Genomic DNA, 19949 nt, shown 5'->3' with positions numbered 1-19949 from the left:
GTGGGTTTTGTAGATTTCCCTTAAAAATGACATAAAGTGAAATGTAGACTCGTACTGTGTACACAGATTCATTCCAGAAAATACACCCCTGTAGAGTATTTTTCTGTTAACACTGCCGAGATAAAAACTACATCTTCACATTGCCAATTTCCATTTGAACGCTGCCAGGAGATATTTCAATTCTTTAAGTTGCACTGCCCTCTAGGGGAAAGGATCTTTAGCTGTGGCTCCGTATCTATGCCACGAGAACAAAAGCCGTCCTGCCTTTTCTCCTTCAGTTTTGAAGGGTGAACACTTTGCTTCTTTCAAATGTTACGCTGATGCTTGGTATGAGTTCGGCATCAGTACCACAAAGACGAGCGAGGCCCCAGTAGAGCCACGTTTTGTTTGAATTTTTATTCCCTAACGTGTTCTATTTGTGTGTGCGATGCCTCGCCTGAAGCATGAGCCTGTGTAAATAGTGAGTCTTGCCCGGTCGAGCTCACCCTTCCTCTCAGTGGTCTGGGGACATGGACTCAGGAGAGAAAATGGCTATCAGGGCTTTTCTGCTGGAGGTTCAACCTGGCGTAGCCCTGCTTGGGATCCTCCAAAAGGCAGCTCTGGGCTCTCTGCAGATCTAGTGCTCACCGAAGGAGCTGATCACCGTTGTGCAGATCATGAAACTGACAAGTAGAAAAATAATCATTTTCCAATAAACAACAGACAAAAAGGCAGGTTTTAGTAAGAAACTCCCTAATACAAACAAGGGAAAAAAAAAGTTAATTCTGCTATTTGAGTCCTGTTATTTTCTAAAAAGAAATAATCAGAGAGCTAGGCAAATAATGGACAACTATGACTATCATATTCATGCAAACTCAAAAAGGTCACAGAGAAGCAAGATATCACACTGGGGAAGCTATTTGGGACATATATCTGGGTATGATTAATTCCAGCCCCCTTCAAATTAAGTAAAACTGGTATTTCACAATATAATTTAATGCTGTCAGGCAACTGTATGTCTTGAAAATGGAGTGAAATTCCAGAAGAGAAATTCCTATAGCAGATTTTCCTCTTTTACAATTTCTTAGAAGAGATGGGTAGTGAAAGAGGAGCAGGACTTGGTTCAGTGAAGTGTACATAATACTTCAGTATCTTTCCACAGTGGATGCTCCAAATAAGATAGCAGAAATAATGACTGAATTAGAGAAAATGATGGAATTTAGTATTTGGGAAAAAAAGATATCAGGTTGGTATGGAGAGAAATAGGCTGCCATGGCTATCAGAAATTATTTTAAGATAAAAGAGCACTCTGTGAAAATTGCGGGAATACTGAAGCGGAAAAAAAATCAGTAGCTAATGAAAACTCATCTTTGAAAAAGATTAAGGGTTCCACAAAGGAGAAGGAATGGAGATTATGCATTCATCACATGAAGCAAGCTGCAAAGTTAGCTGTGAGCTGACGCTGCGCCTCCAGGACCTCTCAGCTACTGTGGTGGTGTTATGTGGGAGATGAACACAGCACACTTCACTAGCTCAAATCAGTGCACAAACAAAAGTGAACATTAAAAATCACTGTTCTGGATCTACTGACTGAACTAAAGGTATTCCAAAATTATTCCATGTCCACTAATTCTGTGTACTTACCTTTCAAATAAATAGCTATAACCATTTTATTATTACCATTTTATTATCACTAGACAATTGCAGCCTTAATCCTTCAGCCTGCAAAAAATCTCTTCTTAGCCTTTCCTTTTCATGTTTGATTTTGAAAATAGGATTGCCTTTAAAATCAATTACAAAGGGTAGATTTAGCAACATCCAGAGATAAATCCAATCTGACCCCAGCATGTAATAGTGCAATGACTGCATGTTAGTAAGAATGGAAAGTTGTAAGAGACAAAAATGTTAACTTGTAAAATGATGTATGCTTCTAAACATTTTATTTAAAAATCCAATTTATTTATGTATGCATCCTTCTTAAGCGTCTAGTTTTGGATCTTAAGACTTTTTACAAATGAAAGGGTTGTACTTTTCAGCTCAGATGGTATCCTTATTTTTTTTTAATAAACACATATAATTACAATGTCTATATTATTAAATGTGTTACCTAAATTTCCTGGTCCTTGATTAATTTTTAAAGATTTTTAGGCCCTACTTTTTCTTTCAGGACTATTTTCTTTTCTTTTTTTTTTTTTTGGTGGGTCTTTTCCTTTTTTGGGCCTGTGTTTATCTGCTGTGACTCGTTAGTAATTTCCATACAGTCTACATAACCCCAGCTAACATCTGTGCACACAGAGGGTGAGGGTCTGCACCTGGCCAGCGGTCTTTTTGACCTGCAAATGTGAATTTTAATATTATAATGGACGTAGTTCAGCTATAGGACACATGGACATCAAATATTTCACCAAGTTAATAAAGTATCCACAGACGTGCATCAACACCTTGATTTACTACATCCTTAAAGTTTGTTAAGTCAAGTTTGTTGAGTCCCAGATGTCCTTAACTATCTGGTCTAATGCCATAAAACATTTTGCTTTACTACATCCAGTTCACTACACCTTGATTTGCTACATCTTACAACTAACAAGATTCAAGCTTTAGCTCCCGGATGCCCTTGACTGACGGATGCTGGCTGCCGGGCTGGATCTCATTTCCCGAGTATTATATGGATCTCACTTCCCGGCCTGAAGGCGTACAGAGCCCTGACACCCCGGAGCATCCCGGCTCCGCGAGCCGCAGGAGCATCCCGGCTCCGCGAGCGGCGGGGCCGCGCCGGGCCGGCAGTGACGCGCGGCGCCGTCAGCGCGGCGGAAGCGCGGCCGGGGCGGTAAACAACGGCGTCGGGCGCCGCCGCTTCCATCTTGGGCGAGCCCGAGCCCCGCCGGGACCATGGGCAGCGTCCTGGGCCTCTGCTCCATGGCGAGCTGGGTAAGGTGGGCGCGGGCGGCGCGGGGGTCCCTCCCTGCCTTTCCCTGCCTTTCCCTGCCTTTCCCTGCCTTTCCCTGCCTTCCCCTGCCTTTCCCTGCCTGCCGCGGGCTCGGGGCCGGCGGTCGCTGCTTCCCCTCCTCGCCTCCCAGCCGGGCCTCGCCCGCCGCCCCCCGCGCCTCTGGCACCCAGGCGGCTCTGGCGCTGCCTCTCGCCTTCTCCTGCAGGCCCCTTCCCGGCCCCTTCCCGGCCCCTTCCCGGCCCCTTCCCGGCCCTGTCCGCCCCGAGAGGCCGCGGCCCCGCTCCGCCGGGCAGGGCGCTGTCCCCCCGCGGTCCCTCTCCCGGGATCGCCAGGGATCGCTCGGAGCCTTTCGCCGGCGCTGCGGGAGCTCCGTGCTTAGCCCAGACAGGCCGGCCTGTCGAGCTGCTGGCGCCGCTTAGTCCGCGTTGCTGTGCGGGAGGGGTCGCGGTGTCCGCTGCAGTCACCTCTGCCCGAATCCCTTAGGAGTCTGATCAAATGCTTTGAACTCCAGCGTTTCTTTCGGGATAATCAAAACCCGCACGTTTCCCTGATTCTGATATTTGTATTTAATTCCTCTTTCTTACGGCTTTGTCTTGAGCAGCTCCACCCTTTGTAGCATCTTTGTCTCGCCGAGCCATCCTTTGCTCGCGGCACAGTAATCCGTGGTGATGTGTCACCACGTCAGGTGATTTTTGTTAATGGGAAGCAGTAGATTGAGATGGCATTAAGGCTCTTGGCACGATGCAGGAAAACGAAGAAGTTGGTAGAGTCTTCAACTGAGGCATTGCTGTGTTATCCATAAGTGATACATCTTTCTTTGTCTAGTCTGTATTGACACAATCAAGTGGTTTGTTTTACATGTTTGCTGTGAGAATGTCAGTGGGATTCTGAAAATCTGAATTTTTCACACTGAAAATTTTTCATACCATGCATGAATTAAATTACCTATTATAAAAGCATTCATACGCACACTTCTAGTGATATAACAGAACCTCGCATTTATCCAAGCTCCTATTTTTGTGATACCTGAATGTATGGGTTTTGGTTCCTCTAATACAGAGTGACCTTTAATTAAGAGAGATGATCTGTAATCCTTAATGTCATGTACAAATTATATGAAATTATCATAGAATTGGAAAATCTGCATAAATTAACTTCCAGGCTGATATGCCTGTAAATAATCAACTAGAACACTGATAATACCATTTTAACTAATTACTGTCAGGGTTCATTTTGGTCTCATTAACATTTTAAATACTACTTAATGGTTTAGCCAGTTAGGCTTGAATTACTAACTGGATATAGTCAACAGTATTATTTTTAATTACTGTTAAATACTTCATGACATTGTGACTATAGGCTTTAATTCGAATACTTGAGTTAATATATACTGTGTTTCCAAGTAAACAGCCTTTCTGACAACTGGTTGGTGTTTGTTGTGTTTGAAGAACTCCTGTCTACTTGCTCTTGATTGTTTGTTTCTCTACAGAGAAATTCAGCCTGTTAGATAAAATTATTTGCATGAGATCATAATCTTAAATCAGATTTACTGTGAGTAGCTAGCTCCTGTCCCTTCCTTTGAAGTGCCCAAACAAATCAGGCTGGGTAGTTTTTGTTAGTATTATTTTTCTCTTTCCCCTGATGGCTTTAAAGGGCTCATTTCTTTCCACATTTAAAACCACAGCTAATCAGCACTTAAAAGCTATGCAGCAGTTCTGAAAAGGAAGTGGACTCTGTGCCTGCTGGTCCCTAGGGATGTGTCAGTAGGAACTGTCCTTGTGGCTCTGAGAAGGACGCTCGCAGTGAGGATGAGCCCCTGGCCCAGCTGTGGTGCAGGTGGCACTGGGGACGCTGCTGCCAGCGGTGCTCCTGCGCAGGGCACGTCTTGTGTGTGCTGTGCAGAGCTGCTCTGCTGGAGGCCCCGGTCAGGCCTTGTGCCATGCTTGTGTCCTCTGGGCTTTTGTGCTGTGTTACTGCTGTGTGTTACTGCTCTGCTCTCCTGTGTGCTGACCAGGCAGTGCTTCAGGTTAGCATTTTTAGGAGCAAGGGGAGCCTGTCAGAGATGGAGATGAGGCTAAAGCCATAAGAGCAAAGCCATCTCACCAAAAGTCTTTTGCTTCTGACAGCCTAGATTGATAAGGCAGCACCTAATTTTTTCCTCTGTTTTCCCTCTGCTGTGTCTTGCCTCTGTTGTTCCCTGAAACTGCTGAGCTGTTTTTCTCTTTCAATATTCTCTCTCAAGGCAAAGATCTTGATTAATTCAGTGTCTGTAAGCTTAAGAGTAGGGATGATGTAGCTAAACCCTGACTAGGCCCATCAGGGGCTTAGTGTTTTTGCAAATATTTAATTCAGTGTATAATCATTTAGTCATTACTCCAGTAGGGAGATTATGTTTAATATTAAAAACTTGTTCTGTGTTCATGAGGGGCAGTAAAATTTGTCCTTCCATGATTTTGTGGGGTTTTCTCTCTCCTTCTCTCTCCTTCATTATACATCTTGTTACGTGTTCCTTATGCAATTTCCACTGCCCTGGGGAACAAAGTGACTCCTTTAGCAGGCATGAATTAACTTGTATGCCCTGCTGGCTGCTCCCAGAATAGGTGTGTGGGTTTGTCTTTTCTTGTTTTGCCTTAGGAAACACCATTGAGCTGCTTATTTTTCCTCAAAAATGTAAAGGGATATGACTTGGTGGGTAAGTAAAGTTTCTGGAAGGCAATAGATTTTATTCAGTCTGAGTAACTTTTGTCTAAGCTTCCTTATGGAAACAAATGAAAAAGTACTTGTGGAGTAACTTTTTGTCTGCATATGTGACTAAGCTGAGTCACACTGGGGAGTTAAGCTTTGATGTCCATGGTAGTGTCTTGCTGTGTGTACTACTGAAATTTTTTGTTGGAGGTTTACTTTAAATTTAGGAAGAAAGTGGCACAAAATCACTTTGTCTCCTGTGCTGGTAAGCTGAATTCCATGGGCTGAATGTTCCTTGGTCCCTGTTCTTTTTGAAGTCTGTAGCAAGTAGTTTTGCTGATAGTAGAATACTATTTTGTTGGAATGGTATGTATTTTATTCTCTTTTGCCAAAGAAAGAGAGAATTGGACTGTAACATGATTCCTAGTGTAAGTAGCTAGCTTGTATAAATAGTGTCATGTATCAACAGGTGTCTCTTGTTCAGAGATGGATGTGCATGAGCAGTTTAGGGGCAAAACATTTTAAAAGCTGGTGTTGGTGCTCAGACACTCCATTGAGGTGTATGGCATCTCTTGAGGCACATTTTTTCCCAGTGAGGTGGAGACAATCATCTTCATTTAAGTTACTGCAAGTCTTTCCTGTCTGTAGAAGCATTTGTGCTTCTGCTTCCATTGAGGCAAGGAGCAAGTTGCTTGAATTATTTAGGTATTTAACAAACAGTGTAACACTGGGATTCCTTGCAGAAATGAATTTTCATAACAGGTGCTCCTGTCCCCATGTTTTCTGCAGCAGATGAGCCTGGTTATATATTCTATTCTGCCAAACTCAACCTTTTATTTTACAGTATGTTTAGAAATGTTAATTCAGACAGAATTAGTTCAAGAAAATAATTGTTTGAACAGAGCACTGAGATGTTTTTCACTGGAAAGATTATTTGTGTATGTAGGAAAGTGTAAGACAGTAGTACTATAAAATTCTGATTTATTTGGAGATAATATTTGCCATGCATTTCCTGCTTATGAAGCATGGATGTCCCTAGTGTAGTTGCTTGCAGTCCTCGAGCAGCCTCAAAGGTCCATCTACTCCATCTCTCCATCTTTTATGGAAAAGGGGGCCTGAGTGGGATGATCTGGTACCCTGTCCAGTTGCATCTTGAACACTGCCAGTGATGTAGACTCTACCATATCCTTAGGGAGGTTGTTGCAATGATTGGTTGATCTCAGTCTAATAATTTCTAAGTTGGATATTTTCTGTATTATATTGAGATTAAACCTCCTATAGTCAATGTCTTCATATTATTTGTGCTGTACTGAGTGGAGGAGAAGGTAAAAAGGGGCAGTATAATAACTTTCACACCCTGAAATTCTTATAATGAGAATCTGCCTAGTTCAGTGGTTTAGCAAGACAAATGTAATGGTGAAGTTTGCTAATTTAAAGATGATTCTCTAGTGCAGTGGAGTGAAAATTGTTGGCTCCTTGAGAAGGAATACATGTGCCAAAAAGAATACAGGGAAGTTATTTAAAAGACAAAGTTTGTGGGTCCAGTGTGTGTCTGGTTAAAACTGTAAGAATGATATAATCAGCCTTTTCCTGAAGGCTTCTCAGGAGGCTGCCAACAATGTTGTGGCAATCTGTCTGCTTTTCTCGGTAGCCCCTGGGGCTTTTCTGGTGGGCTGCTGGCATTTTTGATTGTCATATGACTAAAGTGCTGAGAGCTCTATCTGGCACATGCCTGTCATACTGGGTGATTGGCATATCCTGGTCATGTGGCCTTGTAACTCCTCCTGTCCTTAGGTGACTGACTGTCTCTCATGCAGTGATGGACACCTGTGGCTTTTGTCCCATGGTGGAAGTGTCCCTGGATGTGTGCTGAGGGAGAAGCTGGGTTTTAACCCTGTTCTGTATCTTTTTTGTGTCAGAGATAGCATGGTTTGTTGTAGTTCAGAGAAATGCAGTGATCACAATTTTGATTGTGCCTTTCCTCCTTTGGCTAATGTTTACTTGTGGGACCTTGCCTTTCTTTTACTTCCCAAATTGTCACTCAGCACATGGCAGGGAATTGTTCCCTGCTTCCCAACCCTTTCCTGTTGAAATAGCTCCCTTTCTTCCCACAATTTTCTCTGTGAGAATTAAATACAGGTAAATTTGTCCTGTTTGTTTTTTTTTCCCCTTGTAGTATTACGACTATACAACATTCCCATCCACTTTTGCTGTTGATATTTGGTGTCAATAACACATGTACTGCATATTTGCTCTGTTCTTACTGTTTGTAACTTTTACATTGCATAAGTTAATTTTGCAGAATTATGTGGTATGTGACTACCTGCTAATATGAAATAGTTTGCAACCTAAGATTTAGGCTCAATCTTCTGTTTTTTTGTGTTTTGGAAATATTTATGGCCCCAGTGAGATTTATCCCAACTGTGCAAGGTTCTGAGAGTGTACCTACATCACAGTTGTGCTGTGGTGTGTTTGTTTATTCTCTGCAGCTGTGGAAGGGAGGATGTAGCTGCTAACAAAAGAATATCCTTCCATGTAATTTAGCTGAAATAAAATAAAATTCAAGAGAAAAAATGAGCCTGAATCCAGTCTTTATTTCTCCTGAATGGCTAAGTGATTACTTCTGGCATAGCACTAATTTCACTGTGCAGTGGCACATCGGGAAGTGCTGTTGTTTGGTGGATCTGTAACATGTTGCAGTGACAGTCTTCACCAGCGGTGGGATGCACAGGAGAGTAATTTTCTATCACATCTGATGATCTGCACAGCCTGATTAAATATTGAAATCTAGTAATCCAAAGCTTTTTAAATAATTCATGTTTTGTCTTTCTGTCAGATACCATGCTTGTGTGGAAGTGCCCCATGCCTGCTTTGCCGATGCTGCCCCAGTGGAAACAACTCCACCATAACTCGGCTGATTTATGCCTTCTTTTTGCTTCTTGGCGTGAGCGTTGCCTGTGTGATGCTAATACCAGGCATGGAAGAGCAGCTGAAGAAGGTCAGCATTTATTGCTAGCATTTTTGGTAGGAAAAATGTCATAAATAATAGTAATTGACATCTTGAAAAGCATGGGTTTTATTTGGAAATATATTGTTTTGCTACCAGCTGTGCTTCACAATCACCATTAATTTGTTCCTAAGTCAAATAAAGAAGTTGTGGGAAGATCCCTCTATAGATGAAAAGCACTCTTTTGAGTGAAATATTTTTCACTCATCGTAGTAGCATGTTTTCCACCCAGAGAATTAGGAAGTGTTTGTAGGATCTTACAGTTTATTAGCTATATGAAGATGCAATATAAAACTGGAGAGTGGTAATCTGAGTTACAGTAGAGTTTACAGGTTCACTGAGCTTGGGTTGCATATACTTCAGTTCTGTTTTACAGTGTTTATTTTGTTTCAGTAGATAGTAGCTTTGTTTAGGCATGATTTTCATGTCTTTTCCCCTCAAATGATTAATCTGTAAATGTGTATTGTAGGTTGGTATAGTTGCCACATTAGAGCTTCAGGGAGACCCATGTTAGTCACCTAGGAAAGAAAATTATAGCTTTCTGGAGTATGATTTGACTTCTGAAAGATGTTGCTCACGTCCTGGTAGTGACTGGAGAGAATGTTCTCAGTTGTTACATATGGAAATTATGAATACACCTAATTGATGGTGATGGTACTTTTTTGGGAAGGCTGTTTTAAAGAGATGTAAGCAGCCTGCCACCTCCTAGTATGTCATAAGCCTGATAGTGACTGTCAAAGCAAATATACCAGTTTCCAGATCTTCATCTCTTGATTCAGATCAACAAGGGAAAACTGCATTTCTTTGAGAAGTTTTGAAATTACTAATAATGCCAAAAACCTGGTAATAAGATCCCTGTCCCATTCATGGAAGCATTCAAGGTCAGGTGGGATGGGCAACCTGAGCAACTTTATGTAGTTGAAGATGTCCTTGCCCACGGCTGACAGGTTAGTCTAGGTGAGCTTTAAAGGTCTTCTCCAACCCAAACTATTCTGTGGAAAGATTTATTTTATTTTATTATGCCTATGCAGGACTTTTTTCCCTTGCATGTGTTTGATATTCTAGTTGGACTGTAGCTAATGATGCAGTCCTTCAATATCATATTTTCTCACAGTGTTAATAGTTACATAATGTTAGAATATTAGTGAATTGTGTATTGGAAATTTTTTGATATACATTTACTGACAGGAGGTCTTTTAAAGATGAGTGATGTGTCTTGTATTTATCACAGATTCCTGGATTTTGTGATGGAGGATTGGGAACAAGTATTCCTGGTGTGCAGGGCCATGTGAACTGTGATGTCCTGGTTGGCTACAAGGCCGTGTACCGTGTGTGCTTTGGCATGGCCATGTTCTTCCTTCTCTTCTCCTTGCTGATGATCAAAGTGAAGAGCAGCAATGACCCCAGAGCAGCTGTGCACAATGGGTAAGATGCAGAAATGAGTGCTGAGTTAGTGATTAATTTTTGTTTCATTCCACAGAGATCTTTCCAAGAAATAAAAATATTTAAGAGCCTCATCTGAATTATATTCCTCTTAACTTTGAAGTTTATAAGAACTTGTGTTCCTTTCTGAACATTTTTCTTTTAAATGTTATAGTGGTTACATATATATATTGATATAGATATATAAAATGTATCTTTCGTCTTTCTGCTATCTTTTCAGTTGCCCCTCTGCAAAAAGAAACGAGTTATGTATCTAGTTTCTGAGTTTTCCAGTGGATTTTCATTTGTATTTCATTTTAGCTAGGATTATCAGATTGAAGAATATGGTGGAATTTCAGTTTGTATATTGACACAAGTGGTAGTTTTCATCCAGATCCTGCCTATGTGTAAAGTAGCTCCTTGGACCAAGGAAATGTAAACATTTGTGAGAGGACATGGTGCTGAAAAGCCTAAAACCATTTACGGTGCCTAATCTTGGTGGTCACAGTGATTGCTTAGACTACTGCTTTTTAGAGGTGACTGTATTCAACAGAAGCTATGAACAGCTAAGCCAAAAAATTTTATTTTAGATTCAGTATAGTAGGGTTAAACATGTCTAGCATAAAATGAGAAAAAGCTTCAAATTATTTCTGTAGGGAAAATAATTAAGACTGATCAGAATATTGCTTGGTTTACTTTTGGTTTTTTTAATCTAAAGAGAGTACAGTATTAAGATATGTTAGCAAGAGTAACTCAGTTCAGCCTTTCCCTCCACCCTGCTTTGTTCAGGAGAACATGGTTGTTGCAAGCAAGAAGAAAGTGGTTCAGCTACATTCTGTATCAGAGCTCTGTTGCTTTTCTTGTTTTTTTTTCAGAGAAAGGCACATGGTGATTTTACATGATGAGGAATGCTTTTTAGCAAAATTTTTTCTTAAGTGTTTGGGATCTTCTTGATAACCTTACTTGAAGTTGTGCTCTCCAATACAAATTTAGATACTGTTAATGCAACCCTTAGCAGTTTGCTCTTCTTAGCCAATCTAACATCAGCACTAGGATACAGGGAAAAATAATGCTATTTAACTGTTGCTGGTAAAATATATAATAACATTACTTTCAACACTTCTGTAATAACTTGTTGCTTCAATAATATGCGTTATTGAGCTTTATGAAAAGCTTTATGGCTTTTGATTTTTGAAATTGTCTGTATGTTCAGTAATATTTTGCAACGTAATCTTTTTGTCAGTGATTTGAAATATTCAGAACACTAGGTTTCTGCATATATGTGTACTTTTTCATGCTTGCATGCAAGTCCAGTAAAACAATCTAGCACCAATGTTCACCTTCTCTGCTTTTTTAATGGCAGTCGGAGTGGTTTCTTGCCTCAGGTTTATGACCACAACAGAAAAAAATCAATTATAATGTATCTACAAGATAGTTGCTGGCTTGACAGAATGCACAGCAGCTCTAGGTGTTATTTCAGATGACTATTGTTTTCAGTTGTGGAATGGGGTATAGCAGAGACATTTAGAATTAGAGATTAAATATATACATACTTGAACCAATTTCTATTTCTATAATTGAGAATGACATTGATTTAAAAAAGTGGATTTTAAAACTACTTTTAGTGGGGTTTGTATTGCATTGTAAATGTTACAACTTAATTCAATTTTCAGACTGGAAATATCCTATATCCTAGGAAATTAGTCCATTTTGTTCCGTATTCTACATTTCTGTCATCTCACATAGTTCCTCTCCACACAGCTTGAACATGTTCTTCTGGTATCCATCATTTGATTGTAACAGCTAGCAGGAGAGATTAAACTTGTTCAAAGTATGGGAAGAAATGGGAAGGGATAGAAAACTTGAAAAATTGACAAGTGTTTGACATTGTGGTGGTGTGGTACACATCTTTATGTGGTTACATTCAGTCTTGAAGTGCATGTAGATGGCATCATGCCTGTTTTTGGAGCTGCCTGTCACTGGGATCAGAAGAAATAGTCTTTACCTCCTTACAGTTTTGTTGGCATAACAGTTTGAAGTTCTCTATGTGGGGTATATTTATACAGTTAGTATTTGGGGTGAGGTTGGTGTACCTTTGGTGAAGGATACTCCCTTGTATGCTTTCTGGAAACATCTGATGTCTTTTGATGGTCTGTGAATGCATATCTTTTACTGGAAGAAAAATTCTAACGACACTGCCCTGAAGCAAAGTCTTGGAACTTGATTGTGTCTTTTCTGTGCAGGATAAATGATTTGCTTTTATTTTTGAGATAAATCCTCATCAGCTGTAGGCCTAAAGAATCTGAAGTTGGGTGGGAAGGATCCAGACTTTTGTGTATTTGTCTCATGTAGAAAGTGAACTAACACTGGTAGGGAGCTCCAGCATAATATTTTATGTCGTTGTAGGCAACAATTACAACTTTGATGTTAAAAGTAGGAAGGGATTTTTTGACACTTTTTTCTGATATGCAGACAATCCAACAATATCACTGCTCTGGTTTAAAACATTCTTAGGAAGAAAAAAAGCAGCTTACAATTGGCCTAATTCATAATTCACAAGTAAGAAGGCACCTCTGGAAAACATGTGAAACTCTGTGTCAGTCTAGCACAGTTTAAGCATATTTTTTTGGTGAACATAAATCTTGAGTGGATAAAATTTTTATCCTGCTTCAAATTAAGCAAATTAAGAATGGGCAATTTTAAAAAAAACCAACTCTTAAAGATGTGTATTTTATGTGTGAATTAGACTAGACTTAACAGTTGCCTTATATTTTTTATTTCCCTTTAGATTCTGGTTCTTTAAATTTGCGACGGCACTTGCAATTAGTGTTGGAGCTTTCTTCATACCAGAGGGACCATTTACAACTGGTGAGGGAATATTGTCTTCCTCTGCATCTTTGCATAATCATACTTAGTTTTAAATAAAGTGCATGCTGATGTCATGCAGTTTTAATTGCAGCTGTGTAACTGTAGTGCTTCTCTGTGTTTAGGGACAGTACAGTGGGGGGTAAATGACCTATGGTTCTTAACTGGTTTTGTTTTACTTCTCTTCTAGTGTGGTTTTATGTAGGTATGGCTGGAGCATTCTGCTTTATTCTTATTCAGCTGGTCTTGCTTATTGACTTTGCCCATTCTTGGAATGAATCTTGGGTTGAAAAAATGGAGGAAGGAAACTCAAGATGCTGGTATGCAGGTAAGGAGGGACTGTACTACAGTCAAGTTTTAAATTTAATTTAATGTGCATTGTGTTAAATTAGTTACTCACTGAATAGTTCATTTTACCAGTGCAGAAAGAGCTGCTTCATGCATGAGTATAATTTTCTTGGATATGTAGTTCAGCTCATTGATGTCCTTCTGTTGTCAAGTTAAATAAGGAAAGCAGGGAGAGGTGCAGCAGCCTCTGAGTATTAAGATCTGTTCTCTGGGAGCAGGGCATGAGTTTCACACAATCACAGAATGGGTGAGGTTGGAAGGGACCACAGCAGCTCATCTGATCCAGCCTCCCAGCTCAGGCAGGATCACCCTGGAGCACACATGGCACAGGATTGTGTCCAGATAGTTCTTGAGCATCTCCAGTGGGGGAGACTCTAAAATGTCTCTGGGCAATCAATTCCAGAGTGCAGTCACACAAAGTAAAGAAGTTCTCCCTCATGCTTAGGTGGAGCTTTCTGTGCATCATGAAATCAGAGAAGTGGCAACTGCAGCTTTTTGGGTTTTTTTGTTTTGTTTTGTTTTGTTTTTTGCATTGGTTTTGGGTTTTTTGTTGTTTGTTTGGTTGTTTTTTTTTTTAGCCACAGGTTTTGCTAGCCCTTCAGTGCTCATTAAAAAAAGTGACCTGCTAGTGCATGATGTTGAGTAGAATCATCTGAAACAATCGTTTTTTCTGATTTACAGTTAGTCATTCTTTGAAGGTATATGCTGAGTGAAAGGTCAGGGTAGTGAAGGAGAGTAAAGTCATCTCACTGGAGAAATCTTATTTTAATAAAGTGTCTCAGATATGATAATTTAGGTGTTTCAAAAGACAGCATGGCCTGTCTTAATTCAGTGGCCACTTCTCTATTTAGTGTTTTTATTAAAATGTAATTTGGAAATGAGATTTTGTTTTAGCCTCTGTTGGAGAAGTATTTCTTCAGTTTCTTTTTTAAGCTGTTAGCTAGGGAGTGTCCAGTATAACTGTGTTCCTTTATTGTCCTTGCTCTTCCTGGTTGCTGTTGGAACACTGGAGAATCAAGTATAGCTTCAAGATTCCCATGTATTGTTTCTTTTTAATACTTCATAGGCTATTTGAGAACTTCTTTTACATTTCAATGCCCAGAACTTGTTGTATATTGTATCCCACACTTGATAATCATGTAGTATCATTCCAATCATAGTAGTCTTTGTTATTAACCAGTTTAACTGTGGTTTTGTTTCTTTACAGCTCTGCTCTCAGCTACAGCTGTCAACTATCTGCTGTCTCTAGTAGCTATTGTCTTGTTTTATGTTTATTACACTCATCCAGAAGGTTGTTCTGAGAACAAGACATTCATCAGTGTTAATATGCTCCTGTGCATTGGTGCTTCTGTAATGTCAATTCTACCAAGGATTCAGGTATGATTTTAATTCTGTTGCCTCTTGTGTTTTCAAAATATAATTGTGCCTACAACTTTTGTTGCCTAACTTCCCTGCTTTGTGACTCCTTTGTGTAGGAATCTCAGCCAAGATCTGGTTTGCTGCAGTCTTCGGTGATCACAATTTACACAATGTATTTGACTTGGTCAGCCATGACCAATGAGCCAGGTAAGCATAATAGCAGTGTAGAGCTTTTTGGGTAACCCATTCAGTGGTAAATTGTACTTCCAGCTCTTTTGCAAGGCAGCATTAGAACAGGGTAATAGAATGTGCATGTGTTAGGGCTTAGCTACATGTGCTACTAGGAGCCCACTCTCCTGAGGGATAGGAAGGGATATGCAGCAGTGAGGGAGGGCAGAGTCTGCGTGGCTGATCCAGGCAAGCTCCCCTGAGGGAGAGAGGCAAGCAGAGAGCCACTTCTTCCAGGATGTGCTCACCTTTTCCTCCCCCCAAAGCCAAACTCCCAGCAGTGATGTAGGAGGTATAAAATAGCAATCTGGCCTTGCCCACACATCTCTGAGTTTCATCCCCTCTGCAACCAGCATACTAAAGTAATGTCTTTTCCCCCTGCTTATATGACATGTAAGCATTTCTGCTCTTTACTGGCAGAACTACAGTATTCTAAAGCTTAGATTTTGCAGATCAGTGCAACTCCCCTGAGGAGTCTAGGAGTTTAATCTCTACCAGGTTTCAGATTTCTTAGGTAACCAAGATGCTACTGATTATATTTTTCCAAACTGAGGATTTATAACAAGTATTAATAAACGTTGTTAATGTTTATTGTGTCTGGAAACAGTTGATTGCCTCTAAAAATAAATAAGTGCAGAAATTCTGATGATTAAAATAAATCACCCGATACCGATTTTAGTGGTTTTAATTGGGCCTCTGGCCCTTTTATCTTAGCTATGAACAATCTTCTGTGCTTCTGTGTCATGGAATATGTGAGTCATCTAATTCAGGCAGTGATTATGGGAAAATAAGATTGTCTACTACTTTCAGCTGTTTCATCAATGTTACCTGTGGATGCTGTGGGTTGGGAACCACTCATAATAAAAAATTGACTTAGTGGTATTATTTTCCAATTCTGGGATGACTCGGGTACCCTATCTATAGAATATGCTTGTTAAACTTGTTTCCTAGCAGTAGAATATCTGAAGTTTATTATGCAGAAATTTCTGTTTTGTTGTATCTAATTTTGTATGGAATGATGAAATAGTAAAGCAGTTGATGCATATCTTACATAAGTTCAGAATCCTTTTATCTGCATGAAGAGAGAGATTTTTATGCCATATACTGTCATTTCCCTGCTCTAGAGAGATTCAGTAGGCTAAAAATAAATTAAAATTTTACTTCAAGATTGTCACAGTCACAAAGTTCCTTTCTATTTCTGTGCATTCAACATGGAAATGTGTTATTAAAGATTTGTCCTGTTCTTGTCTTATGTAAGTTCTAATGCAATTTCCCTCACAGACAGGCGCTGTAACCCCAGTCTGCTGAGCATCATTGGTTACAACAGCACCACCATTCCAACCCAAGGTCAGGTAGTGCAGTGGTGGGATGCACAAGGGATTGTAGGACTGGTTTTGTTTCTGCTGTGTGTTCTCTATTCAAGGTAAGATTCCTTAAAAAAATCGCATTAATTTGTATCACTTCTTATTGTTGGATACTAAATTTGATTTATTATTTGAGTTATTTATTTGGTAACTGTACTGCATCCTTTTCTGTTATATCTAGCATCCGGACATCCAACAACAGCCAAGTTAACAAGCTGATGCTGACCAGTGATGAGTCAACACTGATAGAGGATGGAATGCCCAGGAGTGATGGCTCCCTTGATGATGGAGATGATGTTCACCGAGCTATAGATAATGAGAGGGATGGAGTTACTTACAGTTACTCCTTCTTCCACTTCATGCTTTTCCTGGCATCACTGTATATCATGATGACACTTACCAACTGGTACAGGTATTTACATTTGATTAGATGTGCTGATAATGAACATACAAGAGGCCATCTCTTGCTGGACAGAGAGGCACAAGTTGCATGCTCTGAAATGCAGGTCTTGAGTGGGCCTTCTTAAGGAAGTGTATCTGAAAACTAGCCAACCTTGTTCACAAGTGCCTGAGGATGGTTCTTGTCATTCACAGAACTGCTGAAATACATCTGCTAAAGTGAACAGGATAAAGTCTTAAATTATATAACAAAAATTAGTAAACACTAGGCCCATGTCTAGTACAGAGAGCTGGAAAAAGGACATGTTATTTCAACAGGTCAAGGGGAAGGTGTTTCTTCCCAACTCCTCCAGTTCTGATGCTTCCCAGTACAAGAGGGACATGGACATACTGGAGAGTCCAGTGAAGAGCCACAAAGATATGAAGGGACTGGAGCATATGTGATATGAGGAGAAACTGAGAGAGCTGGGACTGTTCAGCTTGGATAGGAGAAGGCCCAAAGGGTGTCTCACCACTGTGTATAATCACCTGAAGCAGGTGTGCAAAAAGGATGGAGCCAGGACTTCTCAGTGGTGCCCAGTGACATGCCCAGAGGCAAAAAGCCCATACTGGGACACAGGCGGTTCCCTCTGAATGTAAAGAAACACTTCATTGCTAGGGTGACTGAACACTGGCACAGGTTGCCAGGGGAAGTTGTGGAGCTTCCATTCTTGGAGGTACTTCAGAAGCATCTGGGGTAGCTGGATTTAGGTATCCGTGCTGGAACAGTGGAGCTGGACTAGAGAACCTTCAGTGGTCTCTTCCAAGCACAGCTATTCTCTGACCAGGCTTGGTGGAAGGAAATTGTTGTCTGATCCTTGAAGAAAATCCTCACAATAAAGTAGTTCTGTGTGTGAACTGTTGTTAACAGCTACATCAGATGTTCTTTAGAATTAAAAAATACAACTTAAGGTGTCTAGTTACTTGGCAAAGAACAGTTTGTATTAAAAAAGCAACACTAAAAGGTACTTCCTTCAGCAATAACTCTTAATAGATAGTCCTGCTGTGAAATTGATTTGTAGCCCTACTTGGGTCCAACATGACATCAAGATTACTGATTTCTCTAGGTGGTGTCCTTTGGCAAGGCAAAATACATTCTTTTTATCTCGTAAGTGCTATCCATTTACTGCCTTTCTGCAGATTTGTTAAAGATTCCTTGCAATTATTTCTGCTTTTTGGCAGTTTCTCATACTGAGTATTTTTTGTGCTGTTGTTGTTTTTCCATCTCCTCTGACACCTACTTAAAAGTGGTGTTCTTGTACAGACTGGTGTGAACTACCTGGGAGAAGGGTCCTTTGTGAATTGAGGATGATCTCCTGTGAAAATAGTGTTGAAGGGTTGCTTAGAATCACAAGTATGTTATATTAAAAAGAATTTGCAAGTTATCTTTTTTCTTTTCCTTGGTTCACAGTCCGGATTCTTCTTATGAGACAATGACCAGCAAGTGGCCATCCGTGTGGGTGAAGATCTCTTCTAGCTGGATTGGCATCGTGCTGTATGTGTGGACTCTGGTGGCTCCGCTGGTTCTCACCAACCGCGACTTCGACTGAGCTGTGCTGCTCTGGAGAGAGGCTGTGTTAGCATCACGTGTCCCTGAAACAAACAGTATTCCGGGTAATAGTGCGGGTGTAAATACACGTGTATGTGCTGTCCAGGTAGTATCCCTGCTTTATCCTGCATGATTACCTTGAATCATGTCTTGCCATTTCAGTAAATGACTTTTTCTAGCTGAGCTCAATGGTAATTGCTGTAATGATGGTTTTCATAGGATTACTCCTAGTTTGAGTGCTTTGGGAGCACAAGATATAAGATCAAGAGCTTTTGGATGTATGTTTTTTTCCCCTCAATTCTATTAAATGGTTGTAGGAAAAAGTGCAAGCATTAAATTAGGGTAATTAAACAGTGCTGGGTCAGGCTTTGCAAGTGAAGAACGGTCTGCATTTGATGATCCCTGGTGCCTTGATTCCCAAATAAGCCTTGAGTGTGTTGTTAGACTCAAAGTGGAGCACTTTGGGGTTCACTGGACACATTGAAGCACTTTGACACTACTAGCCTGACCTTTCCCATGCTGAGGACAGCAGTACCATCATCAGCACAGATGTGAGGGGGGAAACTTGCACCTGGAGCTTCAGAGGAGCCAGTCCAGTGTGTCCCATTGCACACAGGAGGACAGGCACCCCGGGGGGAAATACCCTGGTAGCAGATGCTCAGAAGCATGTTTTTAAGGCACCTGTTCACAATGTGCATCTACATAGTATTATTGGTTTTTTAAGTAGTTTAAGTAGCATAGCTGTGCTGTAATTTATTGCTGTTTTGTGTGCCACTTTCTTGGCTACGCTACAATCATGAAGTTTGCAAGGAGCCGAGTGGTGAAAGCTGTGTAAGCCTTTTGGAGGAATAGAGTATTGTGATTAAAAAAAAAAGTGGAGAAAATAGGGCACAGAAGTTACAATAACTGAAGGAGAAGGTTTGCATGTACTGAGGCTTCAGCTGAAGGGTTTCTTACAATATTTGGGGCTCTGAATCTTGAAATCTTTTATTGTATTAGGTATTTTACTTGTCCATTGCCAGAGATGGACTTGAGCCTAGGAAGTGTAAATCTAGGCATAGTTCCTGTGCAGTTACACAATCTTAAAATGCTTTTGTGCTTTTTGCTTTGTAACTGAAGTACATAAGCTGCATAATTTCTCTGTTACTTGCTACAACTTGAGCCTAGAGCAGCCTGACTGGAAGTGACCCTGGAGCCTGCAGCCGATGTCATGCTCATTCCTTTCCGTGGTGTTCGTAACTGTGACTTCAAGTTGCTGTTCTCTGAAGCTTTTAATTCTGCACCTGAACACTGACATTTACTGCAAAGAGTCTGACATGTCAAGTCAAACTTGAGACAGTAATGGAAAGATTAGTAAAAGCTTATAATAATTTGGAATATGTTGTTACCTTATTAATAAATTTGGATGAAGACGTCCCATGACTTCTGATGTCTCATGGTGCTGCCAGATGTTGGCTATTTCAAGGGTTTGTGTAACAGTGTCATCCCCTCTTCTGGGAATATTTTGTAGCACTGTCAGGTTCTGGGAAGAGCTGACAGTGCTGCAGAGCACACCTGAGTTCCTGGCTCTTTCAGGTCATATGCAGCCCCCCTGGGTGAGGTCCTCTGATAGTTCTGTGCCCTTGGCAGCCATGTCCCAGCAAACACTAACATGCCTTGCACCTGGAACTGCTTTCCTGCTTCATCAACTGCTGCCTCCTCACTGGATTACACCTGTTTAGATTTGGGTAAAACACCCGAACACCTCTTCTACTACAA

At 40.7% G+C, this 19949-nt stretch overlaps 1 protein-coding gene across 1 annotated transcript; it reads left to right on the top strand.

Annotated features, from left to right (window-relative positions):
• Positions 1-2794: 2794 nt before the first annotated feature.
• SERINC1 (serine incorporator 1) lies at positions 2795-19613 on the top strand. Its single transcript, XM_021547129.3, has 10 exons — positions 2795-2907; positions 8448-8609; positions 9850-10043; positions 12829-12908; positions 13096-13233; positions 14461-14630; positions 14729-14819; positions 16122-16263; positions 16386-16616; positions 18054-19613. Exons 1-10 carry the CDS (start codon positions 2869-2871, stop codon positions 18190-18192), a joined length of 1386 nt encoding a protein of 461 aa, XP_021402804.1. The 5' UTR covers positions 2795-2868; the 3' UTR covers positions 18193-19613.
• The last annotated feature ends 336 nt before the right edge of the window (positions 19614-19949 follow it).

This window comes from Lonchura striata, chromosome 3 (genome assembly GCF_050655825.1).
Source record: "Lonchura striata isolate lonStrDom1 chromosome 3, ASM5065582v1, whole genome shotgun sequence".
Taxonomy (NCBI): Eukaryota; Metazoa; Chordata; class Aves; order Passeriformes; family Estrildidae; genus Lonchura; species Lonchura striata.
Note: the sequence above shows the minus strand (reverse complement) of the source record. Positions and strands in the feature narration are given on the sequence as shown.

What these genes read in the sequence shown, in the direction of transcription:
- SERINC1 (XM_021547129.3), top strand. Translation starts at nt 2,869, where the DNA reads ATGGGCAGCGTCCTGGGCCTCTGCTCCATGGCGAGCTGG. An exon ending in TGGAAGAGCAGCTGAAGAAG is followed by an intron (nt 8,610 to 9,849) that starts GTCAGCATTTAT and finishes TATTTATCACAG; the next exon opens with ATTCCTGGATTTTGTGATGG. An exon ending in CAATTCTACCAAGGATTCAG is followed by an intron (nt 14,631 to 14,728) that starts GTATGATTTTAA and finishes TCCTTTGTGTAG; the next exon opens with GAATCTCAGCCAAGATCTGG.